Here is a 15,378-nt window from a genome sequence, read left to right on the forward strand (position 1 = left end):
GGTCATTCACCCCCCTATCCACCGTGCCTACTCTTTTATAAAAAAAACACTAACAAAATAAAAACCAAAGAAAGGATTTCTTTCTTAGGAGTGAAAAATACAATGTGCATTATGTACAAGCAAAAATGAAAGGTATCAGCACTTTGGTGAAAACTTCCCTAATATTGCTAAACGTGACCATCCCATAATAGCAGAGCTGCGGCTTAACTCAGTCAAACACAACTCAAAGCTGAAGTGAGTCACACTATGATGCACATGTTATGCTGAAAGTTGCATTTTCTTTTGACTTCTTCACTGGATTTGACTTAATGTTATTGGGAACATGTTTCTACAGGATGAGCAGCAAAGAGAATATAAAAAAAACGAAAGTATCACAATTCAGCTGGTCTTCAAATACTTAAATATGATGTATCTTGTACTGGAAGTTGAAGAAGTCGGCCATCTTGGGCTGGAGCTTCCGGAGGAATCTTTAGATGCACGTTTCCCTCCCGGGTTCCCAGGATGCCTTGCTCTGTTCTCTTCTGTTTTGGGGTTCACGCTGTGACCTTCTCGTCGCCCAGTGCGGTGACCTTGTAGGTCAACGATTCTAAAAAAACGATAACACAAAGGAGAAGACGCAGCTATCTGACAAACAAGATGGAGGTGTGAGCGTCGTCAGGGGAGACCTGACATTTCTTGTGTCTTGGGTGGGGGAGGGGGGGGAATGATGGTGAGACAGGAAACCCCCCACACGCCAATGACACGCTACGGTTTCAGTGCTCCCGATAGGTTTCCATGACAACTCCCCCCCCCCCCTCCCGCACGCGGCACCACCCCCACAACCAGTGTCAGCGCGGACACGAGTCGGGGGGTCTGTTCTGATTCGTCGAGAAGGGATCGGGGGAGTAAACAAACACCTGCTTTTTTTTTGGGGGGGGGGGGGAGAACTTTGGTGTCGAAATCCCGGTTTCCTCATCGGAACCGCCACCAAACTACGACTTAGGAAAAAGTATTGCATCTCAAGAGCGGGAGGAGAGGGCAGCGAGGGGGCATGAGAGAGAGAGAGCAAGTGCTTTTAAATCTTTCATGTTTTTTTTTTCTTTCCCTTCAACGTCGAGGGACAGGAAGTGGCATGGAAGTGCGCTTCCCCCCCCACCCCACACCCCACCCCCCACCCCCATCCCTGTGCCGTTCTGTTTTGGGGCGGGGCTCCACTTCACAGACAAACAGAAGTGCGACGGTCTCCGTGGTAACTTGTTTGGTCATCAGTCGGTAGGTCGGGGGTGGGGGGGGGGGGGGGTGGCGGTCGCCCGCCCGCCCGCTAACAGGAGTATGTTGGTGAGCGGATCATGGGCGAGACAGACTGAGCCGGGTGTGGACGTAGCGCGGTGGAGACCCCCGTCACACTGGGTTCCAGTCAGACCGGTCCTCGCAGACAGGACCCCTTGGCCGGGGCTGAGGGGAGCCTACAGCTCTACAGCCGGGCTGACCGCCTTTCTATCTAACCACCACTAGGGGGCAGACTGGAGCCACGATGCGAACCAGAGCCAGAGATGGACAGAGGGTGGAGGAGGAGGAGGAGTAGAAGGAGGAGTAATGTCGGATGAGGGGGCGGAGTCCAGCGGTAGGTTTCTATTCTGGGAACTGGAGGGCCATGGCTTCTGGTTTCATCTTGTAGTACTGGTCGAAGCGCAGCACGGCGTACCTGAGAGACGGTAGTACAGGAGAGCTGGGGTCAGACATACAGATGCACTCACAAATGAGGACTCTCACCAGAGGGGTCTTTGAAGCATGATCCTCCTTACACACAAAGACAACACCTACTACAAACACACAAACATAACACATGTACAACACGTACCCCAAACACACATGTACACACACATACACAACACATACCCCAAAAACACAAACACAACAGCTACCCAAACCACAACACGTACGCGCACATACCCCAGACACACAAAGACAACACCTACCCCAAACACACAAACACAACAACTACCCCAAACAAACAAACATATGCACAGCATTACACAACGTGTACCACAAACACACATGTACACACTTACCCCAGAAAGTCGAAGTCGATGGTTGAAAAACTGGCCTGAATGAGAGCCCACAGACCCCAGAAATAGTGAGATGCCTGCAGAGAGAGAGAGGGGAGAGAGAGACAGACAGACAGACAGACAGACAGAGAGAGAGAGAGAAGAGGGAGAGGAGGGTGTATGGGGGAAAAAAAACAGGGAGAATCGCCAGGTTGCCGTCAACATCTTCACAACAGACCATAATGCTCACATGCAGTAGGCTCAGCAATGAAAAACAGGTTATCGAAAAAGCCTCGGGCAATGAAACCAATCACATGACACAGTAAACACATTATAGGACTCTTTCCCAGTGGACAAAACACGGACAAACACCCAGAAACACCTGGCTTCAGCCTGTACTGGGAAGAGTTACAATCGGTTTCACTCTGGGATCAGATTGCTCTGCAGTTCCTCAGCACTGATGAACACATGAAACCCAGCAGAGCATAGCCCTACATTTAGGGCCTTTTTATCCAAAGCGACCTAAAATAAGTAAAATTTTCAGAATAAAAGAAACAACGATATATCGCTGTCGGTACACTATGGATGTCAATAGAACCAAGTGCCAAGCACTAACAATCACTAGGTTAACCCAATTCCCATATACAACAACGCCATATTAGTGCCTAAAGTACATATTTCTAGGGGACTGTTCAAAAAACTTTGCATTTATGAGCAAACTGTGTTGTTAAACGGGTCTAGGTCCCCCTGCCCCCCCCCCCCCCCCACCTCTCCTGGAGCCGGTAAAAAGGGGTGTGGCCAGGGGGCGTGGCCAGGCCATCAGACGCTGCTCTGTGGTGACGAGACTACAGTAGGCCCCACGGGGCCCGGTGGTCTGGCAATGGATCAGGGAGGACCCAGCACGCTTTGTTTGTTGGGTCAACAACCTGAGCTTCTCCTGGTTACTACCGACAACACGCCCTCCGACCCCCCCGGCCGCAGTTACCCAGGAAACTGACAATAAACAGGTCATCAGGTGACTCCACTCCCACCCACCTCAAACAGCTCAACAACGGGTTTGCAGTCGTCTAAAACCAGTAGCGTGAATAACTTGAATACTAGCTCCAGCTGCTCAGCTTATACTGGCCGCTAGGAGATCTAGGTGGCCACTGTAAGACGCACTCCTAGATCTAAAACACCTTAACCAATGGACCTTGTCGCGTTAAGATCGTTAACCAATAGACCATGTCGGGGTAAGATAGTTGATATCAAAGTCTCTCCTAAAGCTAATACACCTTAACTAATGGACCACCCTGGGGTTAGATAGTCGATATCAAAGTCTCTCCTAGATCTAAAACACCTTAACCAATGGACCATGTCGGGCTAGGATCGTTAACCAATGGCCCATGTCGGGCTAGGATCGTTAACCAATGGACCATGTCGGAGGGCTAGGATCGTTAACCAATGGACCATGTCGGGCTAGGATCGTTAACCAATGGCCCATGTCGGGCTAGGATCGTTAACCAATGGCCCATGTCGGGGTTAGACTTTGAGGTTGGGCCTCCGGCCTCTACACAGGGTAAGCGTTGGACCTGGACGTAGAGCACCTCCACCTCTCTGTCGGTCACCGGGCCGCCCTGGCCTTTGTGCTCCTTGTAGGCCTCCAGGTAGGCCCGCAGCCACTCCTGCTGTAGGCTCTTGTCCGGGTAGTGGCTATAGTCCACCTCATTCAGGCCTGCAGCGGACGCAAATAAAACGCACCCCGGCCCAGGACACGGCATTAGTTCTGTCATAAGATGTGGACGGAAGTGCGCGAGTAGGTCAACGTGTGGTTGACCTACTTGTCGGAATAGGTCAACCACTACGTTGGAAGTTGGAATGCAGTTGCATTGAAGGGTCATATATTGTTTACACCCTTTTATTCTCAAATGTGCATCAGGGTGTTGAATGATGTTAGCGTGTTCATATGTTAGCGTGTTCATATGCTAGCGTGTGGAACTACGTTAGAATGTTAAAAGCTTATTGACTTGCTTGTTCAACCTCTACGGTGGTTGTTGGAATGCAGTCAGACATTGAAGGGTCATATATTCTTTCCACCATTTTATTCTCAAATGTGCATTTGCGTGTTGCAATGTGTTAGCATGTTCAAATAGGTAAGCATGTTGAAATGTATTAGTGTTGAAATATTTTAGCGAGTTGAAATAGGTTAGCATGTTGAATGATATTAACATGTTGTAATATATTAGCATGTGGAATGATGTTAACATGTTGAAATATATAAGCATGTTTAAATATTTTTACATTTTGAAATATATAAGCATGTTGAATGATATTAGCATGTTGTAATATATTAGCGTGTTGAATGTTAGCATGTTGGAATGTATTAGCATATGATTGAATGTGAGGGGTAGCATGTTGAACTCTTATTGGCTTGCTTTGACCCTTTGCACACCCCATAGGCCTGAAGCGTGTAGAAGTAAAGCCCACTCAGCACCTACCGGCAAACTCGTTGAAGTGGTTTCCAATGTCGTACGCTTGGTAATTGTACCCGGCATACTCGTAGTCAATGAACTTTACGCTGTCTGAAAAGATAACACAGCTTGTTTAGAGGGAGGAAGAGACGGCAGGTCAGAAAGATGCTGTTTTTAATGCCTTTTTTTCTTTTTGGGTTGCTCTGCTGATTAGTCAGAATCTTTCTTTTTTTAATCTTACATTGGCTTTTGTCTGAATGTCTGTTTAGGTGCTTCAATGCGATGAGTAAGAGGTTGGATTTTGAGGTAGATTACAAGAAAAAAAAAAAAAAAAGGGAGCAAGCAGGTTGTACTGGGCGGAGGAGCACAGCGTCCAGACCACCAGGGGTGGACTCATGTGGGCGACGGCAGGTGAGCGGAGAGGGGGGGGGGGGGGGTGTGGGGGGGGAGTGGGGGGGGGGGGGGGGGGGGGGGGGGGGGGGGTGGGGGGGGGGGGGGGGGGGGGGGGGGGTGTGTCTGGGTGTGCAGGGACGCTCCCTGGTGGTCCGCTACAGACATGCATGTGGGGGTGGTGTATCAGCATTGAAACATGGCTTCTTTAGCTTAGGTAAGGTAACAGCTCTACTTTATGTTCAGATGAGGGAATACAACCAACCAGGTAGACATGTGATCAGAAGAGGGGAAACCCATTTTTAAGTTCACAGTAAAAAACTAGCTATTACTAAATAGCCAGTAAATGATAACTAGCTAGTTATGACGGTAGAATGTTAGTGGTGGGGGATTGATGTTATAGAAAGTTAGTGTGGGATTGATGTTATAGAAAGTTAGTGTGGGATTGATGTTATAGAAAGAGAGTAGTGTTTGGTGTTCTACGATGTTAGTAGGTGGGTTCGTTTCCAGGATGTTAGTCTGGGATTGATGTTCTAGAACGTTAGTTTGGGGTTGATGTTCCAGGATGTTAGTGTGGGATTAATGTTCTAGAACGTTAGTGAGGGGCTAATGTTCAAGGATGGTCTTGTTGGGTTGAAGTTAGTGTGGGATTAATAATAATAATAATAATAATAATAAATTCAATTGCTATAGCGCCTTTCAAACTCAAGGACGCTTTGTGCAATGTGGGCAGGATTGATGTTAGTGTGGGTTTGACGTTAGTGTGGGTTTGGTGAGGAGGGGGAGGTGCTAGATCATGCAGAGGAGGCCAGTGTTGGACAGGAGGAACAAGGGAGGAGGAGAATGAATGTGGTAACAAACTAAAGGGATCCACAGCAGTGAGTAATTGAACAGCAATACGTCAATATGTCTGACGACGTGATCCTTTCAAAATAACAGTTGTTCCTCTTTAAAGCATTTAAATAGCAACGCTTAAAGCAAACCTATAGACAATGTGTACTCTTGGGCTGGTTATAAAGCCCAAGAGTACACAAAGATAAGCTAGCCCTGGGCCTTTACTGATAGCAGTGTTAGCTTAAAGCTCAGGGTATTGCTGTCCAAGTACGCTTTGCAGCCCACTAAGTCTGGTGACATGAGCAGGGGAGATGAGATGAAGGAAATCAGTCCCAACGACCGGAGAAGAAGAAGAAGAAGAAGAAGATGGACCTCAAAATTCAAATCTTTACTCTCGCCAAACTTCATCCAGTCATTCACAACCTTGGGCCACTGGAATAAAGTTGCCACGCTACAACATTTATCAGTGCTTTGGATAACTCTGTTGTCGTCTATCTGTCTCATGGCTGTAGGCTTGGGGTGAATTTGGCCTAGCCTTGGTGTGTACAGTCGTTCAGAGCTGTTGTCTACGGTAGAAGACGTTGAGGTGTGTTACCAGCTGGCGTGTAGGTCCTAGCGGGACACAACTCAACACCTCCGGACGGTGGCTATTGCCCCCTGTGCAGCAGACGAAAAGGTTGGGGCAGACATATCTGTCACACATCCTCTCTCTCTCACACACACTCACTCTCTCTCTCTCTCTCTCTCTCTCTCTCTCTATCAACACACTCATTCGGTTTGATCCAGTTGCTGCCCGCAATGTGTCCTAAAACCAACGAGAAATGCTAGCCGTAGACGGCTCTGTTTACATTCACTCAGACGGCAGACACACTTCCCCTTCTCCGACAACACACCCCTTCAATGCTCCCCTCTCATTGGTCCACTGGTTGACCTCGCCCACCGCCCACTTCCATGCAAATCAAGAGATCCCAGAGGCTTCCTGTTGGCAGGCTCAACTGTGGCTTTTAGTCATGTGAAAAATGTGCACCATTGTTGTTTTAACGCCACTATCTCCGCGACCGACGGATGGTGTTTGCAGCGGCCTTGGCGGGGGCAGCCCAGTGTGAGCCGCTTCTGCTTCTGGTAGACTAGCTCCCTGGTGTTTGGTGGGCCGACCGGAAGGAAGCTAAGGCTTAGTATATCTGCTATGTGATAGCGTGGTGGTCTGCTGTGACGGCCAGAGGATCAGGCGCGGGGCGGAGTCGGTATTCAGGTGTCGCATGGGGGGGGCGTCATTGGAGAGACACAGAATCGCGAAAATCCCATCTTCAGAGTATACATTTATTTCAAATTGGAAATAAATTTGATTTATTGGGTTTATTGGGTACTTTAATTCAGTCTGTTCACATGGAAAAAGTGGCTTTTTATTGACGACAACTTTTAGCTTCTTGGGAGAGGAATGGCGAAAATGTAAAAAGATAGCAATAGTGACTTATCTTCCTGTAAAACGAGAGGTCTACAATGTGAAAGGTCCCTGTTTGCTCATCACTGCACACCGTTAAAGTGATGCAAAAGTACACCGGTTAAAATGCAAAAAAGCAAAATAATGCAACGCTTAAAAATCATCCCAGAGGGAAAGTTTAAGTCAAGATGCCTTTGTCTGTGGCGACCAGAATAAAGACTAAACATGTGACCCGTCAGGCTTTCACTTCGCTGTCGCAACGGAACCACGGTCGCCACGGTCACCAGCCACGGTCACGCCGCAAACAAACTCGTCCCGCGCGGAGGCGCCGAGCGAGAGGTTGGGAGGGGCTGGGGGGGTGCGACCGGCGGGAAGCAGCAGTGGCGTGCGTTTCCTCCGTCGCCGCCGCCGCCGCCGCCACCGCCGCCCCCGGCCCCTCTCCTCCCGCAGGGGACGGGGCCAGGCCAAGGCCAGGCCAGGCCAGGCCGACCTCTGAACCCTAGGAGACAAGGGCTAGACACACGCAGCGGTGAGATGCCCCCCCCCCCACCCCACCCCAACCCCGTCAACCCCTCCCCCCCCCAGAGCTACACACATCATCAAGTCCTGGCTCCAGCGGACCGGGCGGGGCCCGCAGCATTCACACAATCAACACAACCAGTCAACAAGTCAACCAGAAAACATGTGCTTCTGCTGAGAGGCTAACGGGGAACGCTTCCCATCACAGCGGTGGCTGCTGGGGTGCTGTCGCTCGGCTGTGGGCGGGCCATACCGCGAGTCACGTAACGGCAGCGGGGGGCAGATTTAGAACGGCAGAGCGGGCTTCGAGCGGGCCACCGATAGGGGGGGGGCGGCGCCCGGTGGGGGTGGGACGGATCTTACTTGTACAGCGTTACAATAACATCTAAAAAAAAATCATGTCAAATCAAGATGGCCTCTCGTGGCGTTGGGACCGGTTTTTAGGCGCCTACGATTGGCTGTGTTCCATGTCAGATCACGTGACCCCTCTCCGCCTGTTCTGAGGCGTTCTAACTTCTCCCGCCCAATGCCGTTTGCGTGACTGGGGAATGGGGCCGCGATGCGCTACACATTCAATAGCCTACCTGCGTCTAATGGCCGCTCCTAACACGGCCGGTACAACACACGCGTCACACATCACCTAAGCCCCTGGGCTAGCCCGGGGGAAATCCTGTACCCCTTTCGGCGTATACTCACCTGGCTCCTGTTGGTAAATGATGTTTTTACAGAGAAGGTCGTTGTGGCACAGCACCACCGGGGAGCCCAACACCGACAGGCTCTGCTGAAGCCACACCAGCTCATGGCGAAGCTGCTTGGAACTGGGCACTTCCACGCTGAGCCTGGGGGGGGGGGGGGGGGAGAGAGGGGAGGAAGAGGAGGAAACAGGAGAGAAGGGGTTATTATTGTTGAAATGAGGGTTGTTCAGCAGAGCCTTGTATTCTCAGGAGCTCACAGTCGATTCAGATAAGGTCTGAAGAAGGATTTGGAAGATGGCCAAAAAATACTAAAACGGTCTGTCGAGTTAACTCAAGGACGTGCATCGACTATGGGCTGAAGGGATCGGACGAGCGAGAGACCTCCTCCCCCTGCTGAGACACAAACACCCTGCCGGGCTCCCAGAGAGACATCGAGCCGGTCGTTCCGTGCTCGACCTACTTGCACATTGCTCGCAGCAAAGTAGGTCTCCCGTTTTCTCTTCCTTCTTCTTTTTCCTGAGGTTGGTCGAAAGGGGCCAGCCCTCAGAGCCACAAATCAGTCTGCACCCACGCCTCACTAGATTGTCAATGCTTTGCGCTAGTTCAACTAAAGTTACTGCTCAGGTTTTGCTTAACCCTGACTAACTACATATCCATTTAAAATACCTCATTAGAACTGAGAAGTGGCTTCTCACCCAGCTTGTTAGTGCTTTGTGCTAGTAAACCTAGTGTGACTGCACAGACGTTTAGCCTAACCCCTACCAACTCCATATCCCTATAAAATACCTCCTTAGAACTGAGAAGGCGCATTAAAGTCGAAGGGTTATTTTCCTCAAAGGTTTCCCCCCAATGTGAGTGAGGCCATGTTGACCCTGACTAATAACACCTTCCTGCACATTCCACCTCCACATCAGTTTAACTGTCAGAGAGGAGGGGGGGAAGCCAATAACTGTGTTACATAAGCTGACCAGCTCTCGGTTGCGCAAGATCCCAGTGTTGCTCAAGCGGGGTACACTGTACACGAACCCCTAGGGGTACTTTGAAGGACTGCATGGGGGCTCAGGAATTTGTAGTTCTATGGTTAAAATGGTAATAAATCCACCTTAATCCCATACATTTAATCTATATATGAACATACATGGTCCGTAAAACTTCCTGATGAATGGTTAACACCATAAGTGAAGCGCAAGCTTCATAAACGTATGTTTTTGCACCATTTAATGTTCATGTTTACACCAAATAACATGCCAATACAAAAGTTAGATTCATTTAAATCTTTTCCCTTTTGAGCTTATTAAAGGGGAACTTGGAGGGGTAGTTCAGTAAAACTAGTGGAAGAACCCCTAGTCTAGAAGGGGTTGTATGACTAAATAACCAGAGACAGCTGAGCAGCAAGTGGTTTCACTTAGCAGAAGATGTAAAAAAAATAAAAGAAGGTGATAGAAACAGTGCTTCTAGGCAGAGAACATCAAGACTTGGCTGATAGTGAACCGATTAGCCCCAGCGACACAATCCCTGAGTTTACTGAGCCTTCTCCTCTGAGACAGAAACATCAGTCTTATGTGGTCTAGTCCTACACTGGGTAGCCCCGCCCATTCTGCCAGCGTTTTGAGATCACCCTGCACAAGGGTCTGGAGAAGAGCAATACATTTCTTTCTGCTTCCGATACGTTTTTGCGGGAGCCAATCACCAAGCTGGCTTTTCCCCTTTGCGCGCTATTGGCTGGTTTAACACAATGGAATGGACAGGAAAGCGACGGCAAGCAGCCAATCGCATACAGAGTCATTTGAACTAGGCCCGTTGATCACACCTCTTGTGCTGAAGAAAATGTCAAGAGCTTCCCAAGACCAACGTGCAATCGACGACTTAGCTTTGTCTGGCTAAAGCCAGACTAGTCTCTCAAAGAGATTGAATCAGGACTGCTCGCCAATACACCAAAGCGGTCCTTTTGTTTCTCTCCATTTGAGGAGGTCTGATAGACCTGATAGGAGCTCAGGGTTCCAAGTCTTAACTGAATCAATAATATTAAGTGCTTGCTGTGCACAGCGGTAAAAGCTGAACCGGGGCTATTTCGCCTTCTTGAGTAGAAGGACTTGGCTCTTTGGAAACAGCACACATAATGGACAAACAAAAGAGGACCTCTGACCCAAAGACCCAGGGTCCCCTTTAAAAGCCCCCCCACCCCGGAGGCAGGGGTCTTCTCTTTTAAATGTTCTTCACTACGTTCTACTGAAGTTGCATGCTAGCCCAGGAGCCCTTTCAAAAGCACCCAATCTCTTCCTAGTTCTGTTGACAATATGACTGAGCCAGCGTGCCAGGCATCTGTTTGCTCTGAGCAGCTGGCTTTGGCTGTCTGCTATGATAACACAAACAATTTGCCTCTTTTGAGCCGAACGTTAAATCTTAAATCTCTTTTCAGAGAAGGTACGAATGGTAGTCGGCCGAGAAGAAAACACAACTTCGGTGAATGGGATTCCTCCGATTCCTGTGGCATATGCATGTTAGATACACGAGTATCTAACATACGCACTTCAGAGGCACTTCAGGTCAATGGCCGCCTCGTCAAGCACACACGTGTCCCAGGGAACACGTGATTAATGGTGACGTTGTGTGTGACGATGTCACCATGGTGTCACAGAGCAGAGTCCAAACAGAAGTCATTTACAGCCAAGACTACCGGCTTGTTAGAGGAGTATGTGTGTGACAGAGATATATATAGATATAGATAGAGATATAAATAGATATTTACGCACAGTCGTGTTTTTTGAACTGTGGCACTACTGGAAGTCCCATATTTTAATTTCAATAGAGGTTCAACCAAAACTAATAAATTAAGTTGTCGTACAATATTATTATATTCCAAAGTGTAATATTTAAATTGTAACAATTCAAAAGGGTATCGATTCAAAAAGCCAATTCAGTGGCTTTTAAAATTCAAAACATTCTGACAGGGATTTGCTTCGATAGATCGAATTCATTTCTGAATCATGAAAAGCTTGAAGGACCTTCAACAAAGAATATTTGGTTTTATGAATAAATAAATTCAAATGTTTAGTAAGTTGGGCTACGGACCAGTCAGGACCGACATTTACTAAAGCATTATATACTTTTTTGGATGATCGAATAGTCAAAAAACCTTCTACACAGCCCTTTAAGAGAGTCACAACTTCTACACGCTGTCGCTTTAAGGCTTAACAGGACAACGTGTAGAAGTAGTGACTCACTGCTTAAAGATTAAGCAGAGTCACTACTTCTACACGTTGCACCTTTAAGCGGCGATTGACAGAAACAAGGACCTGACCTCCGGTTCTTCTCGGGGTCCTGGAAGTGGGAGGGCACCAGGGAGAAGTAGCTGCCCAGCTTCAGCCACAGGTCAGACTGCGGCTGCCAGCCGTTGTGGGCGTGGATGGCGTGGTACTTGGCCAGCTGTCTGGCAATAAGCCTGGAAAACAGGGGGAGATACCGTTAGTTATAGTCACCCAATGTGAGAGACCTGGTTTAGACACAAGCTATTAGTGATGGGGACACAATGTAAGAGACATGGTTTACAATGGAAGAGGTATGGGTTAGTTATGTGTACAATGCAAGGGATACGATTAGTTATGCGTACATTGTAAGAGGTATGGGTTAATTTTGGTGATATAATGCAATAACTAGATTATGGGGATACAATTCAAAGGACAAGGTTTAGAGACATAAGTTATTAGTTATGGTACGATATATTATGTTATGGTGACATACTTAAAGAGATCTGGTCAGTTATGAGATACTGTTACTTATGGAGACGTAACGTGGAAGATTTGATGAGCTATGGTGATGTGAGAGATAAATTATGGTGACACAATGTTAGAGATATGTAAGGGGTACCGTATTTTGTCAGAGATATGATTAGCTATTGTTATACGATGTAATACATAGGGTTAGCTATGACAAGACATGTTGTGGTGACGCAATGGAAGAAACACTTAATTGCGATACAATAAAATAGGTCAGTTATGAGGAGATAATGTAAGCCATGACCCGCGTCATTGAACACAGCACCCATCCACCCAGGGTGATCCGTGAGTCAGGAGGTTAATGAATAATCTCCAGTCAGAGTCAGCTGGGCCTACCATGGTATGTGGAGGGAGGGACAGCAGGTTGGGGCAGTAAACGTTAGCTGGCGTCTAATCACACAAGCTTCCGTTGAGGCGCTAGGCCTGATAAAGACCACACGAGTGAATCCTCATTCTGCTAGAGCTCCTCGATATTATCCACGCAGTGCGACTGATGGCTGCTGACGTGGAATGACCACCACGGCCCTTAGGACAGCGGGAGACGGCAACATATCTAGAAATTGGGCAACACGTCTAAATACTGCTCACGGTGCGATACCAGCAAAGACATGCGGTTTGACAACTACTGAAGCCAAACGCTGAAACACATTCATGTGATGCCAAGGGAACAGCGGCTTCCCTTTAGAGAGGACCCCACATTCCCTTTAAAGAGGACCCCCCCCCCCCCCCTTCTTTTATAGAGGACCCCACCTTCCCTATAGAGAGAACCATCCAGTGTTCCTGTCCTTGTGTGTTTCCTATCTGGGACTGGCCGTCCTGTTTCATGGGGAAACATCCACCTGCGTGTGTTTGAGTGCACGGTGGCGTGTGAGCCTGCGTGTGTGTACGACGCATCTACAAACACCAGCGACCCCGCCCCCACCCCTCGACCCGCCCACCCCCCCCAGACAAACATCACATGACCTCGGCCGGCGGCGGAGGGATTCGCTACCTGAAGGCGGGCTGCGTGCGGATGTGTTCTGGCTCAAGGGCGGTGCCCTGCAGGAACTCGTAGCACAGGCCGTTGTTGAAGGTGCAGTAGAGGCGCGGCGCGCAGCGGTTGGCCTGTAGCACTCGGAAGCTCTTCACCTCGTTCTCCCGGTCAACCAGCAGCTCCGTCTTGTTGCCGTAGATACGCACCAGCACCACGTCCTTCATGACCCCGCCCACGTAGCAGCCCATCAGCTTGTTGGTGATGCCGTCGGTGAAGAACTGCAGAGAGGAGAGGAGAGGGAGGAGAGGAGAATTCGGCTCGGTTAGCATACCGGACCAGCGTTTGAACAAGGCTCCCCTTTCCCTCCCTCCCGCTCTTTCTCTCTCTCCCTCCCCCTCCCTCTCTAGGTCTGTGGCCAGCCCAGAGGGCGTCCATTGTTGTGTCGTTACATAACGGCCTCTGGCAGAAGGAGAAGCAGCCACCCTCAGAGAGGACGTTGTTGTGTGAAGTGGGACGATCTGAGCGGCGAGGAATGCTCTGGTGTTGACGGCCTGAGTGACACGGCGTTTGACGGGCGGTTACCCGATGGTAATTGACGCCACAATTGGCTTCTAATGACAGGACACGTACACCCCAAGGACCCAACTCCACATCCTACCCGCAGTTTGAATTATTCAAGATTGAAAATATGCCTGGTTGTATCTGTTGAGAACAAGTCCCGCTGCCAAGCACTGCTGCTTATCCCTTTATTCAAACGCCAGTATGCAAACAGAGGAACATCCTGGAAGGCTTCCTCACAGACGGCGGGACCTCAGGACAGGCTCGGAGCGAGTTCTGCCCCAAAGTTAACTGTGGTCTCAATTAACACACACACACACACACACACACACACACACACACACACACACACACACACACACACACACACACACACACACACACACACACACACACACACACACACACACACACACACACACACACATTTAAGCCCCTCCCCTTCAGAGTCATTTCTAGAAACGTACGGTTATAACAGTATCAATCGACGTTCATGTTCTCATGAACGATGAATAAACGTCAATCGTCACAGATGACGTGCTCACGTCGTATCGATCATACATACACACCCCGATGTTGATATTTATACCGTTATTGTATTTTTGGTTTTGCACACACGGATGCAACTCAGGTCTACATCTGCGCTGGGTGCGACACGATCCGGGTCCGTCTGAAGACCAGATCCCCAGACTTAAGACGATCAGGCTTCGTCTAGAGACCAGATCCCCGGACTTGAGAGGACCCGGGTCCGTCTTATGACCAGATCCCCGGACTTATGACGATCCGGGCCCGTCTTATGACCAGATTCCCGGACTACACGATCCATGTCCGTCTTAAGACCAGATCCCCGTACTTAGGTCTCCCGCTGAGTACGTCATTAACACAAATCCACTCATAAACCGAGTCCCCTAGTACCGGACAGCCTGCCGGTTCCAGGCGGCCTCACACCCCAGACCCCCCGTTGACGCAGACACTATTCGGCCCAGGGATGCGCAGATGCGCTCCTATTGCGCAGCATTAACGCAGCTATCACCAGCGGTGACGTACGCGTTAAAACCCCGCAGATTACTGACAGTAACAGTGGTGAGCCGAACCTTTATCTGGACCTCCGACGGCTTCCAGTTCGGCCGCAGCTCCTGGATCAGCCGCAGGGCTCCGGAGCGGTAGTCGCTCTCGTCCAGGGTGACGTCTATCTTTGGCACCGCGGGGGCCTCCTCGGGGACGTGGATGTAGTTGGCCATGGTGGAGGTGAGATAAGAGTAGGAGTAGTGGTGGTGGTGGTGGAGCTAGAGGTCGAGCTTCTCGGTGTAGCGACTGGCTTGAGCTCGGAATGCTGCTGTATGAGGACTGAGAGGCGGCGGCGACAGGGTGAGCGCTCGGTGTTGGACGCAGTGTTGCCAGATTGGGCCATCTTTCACACCCAATCTGGCAACACTGGCTTCTCCGCGCTTCAACCAGCGTTGCCAGATTGGGCGGGAGAGCTTGCCCAATCTGGCAACACTGGTCGGACGGTGATGCCTCTTTGAGATCCCACCCTACCGTGCGTTCAGACCAGAAGCGAATGTTTTCGCCTGTTCGCGTATGTTGGGGTTCACTCTGGACTACAGGGAGTAAAGCCTGATTGGCTGTCACGACCAAGCGGCAGGCGAAATTCGCGGAAAGGTTCAAATATTTAAACTCGAGTGAAGTGTTCGCGCGAGTAGAATCACGCGAAA

General features: G+C 49.5%; 1 protein-coding gene across 1 annotated transcript; it reads right to left on the reverse strand.

The window, feature by feature from the left end:
• Nucleotides 1-1,157: 1,157 nt before the first annotated feature.
• Nucleotides 1,158-15,027, reverse strand: etnk1 (ethanolamine kinase 1). Its single transcript, XM_056578424.1, has 8 exons — nucleotides 14,758-15,027; nucleotides 13,124-13,383; nucleotides 11,658-11,798; nucleotides 8,358-8,500; nucleotides 4,505-4,588; nucleotides 3,581-3,741; nucleotides 2,052-2,125; nucleotides 1,158-1,684 (listed from the first exon to the last, which is right to left on the reverse strand). Exons 1-8 carry the CDS (start codon nucleotides 14,902-14,904, stop codon nucleotides 1,612-1,614), a joined length of 1,083 nt encoding a protein of 360 aa, XP_056434399.1. The 5' UTR covers nucleotides 14,905-15,027; the 3' UTR covers nucleotides 1,158-1,611.
• Nucleotides 15,028-15,378: the final 351 nt, after the last annotated feature.

This window comes from Gadus chalcogrammus, chromosome 19 (genome assembly GCF_026213295.1).
Source record: "Gadus chalcogrammus isolate NIFS_2021 chromosome 19, NIFS_Gcha_1.0, whole genome shotgun sequence".
NCBI lineage: Eukaryota > Metazoa > Chordata > Actinopteri > Gadiformes > Gadidae > Gadus > Gadus chalcogrammus.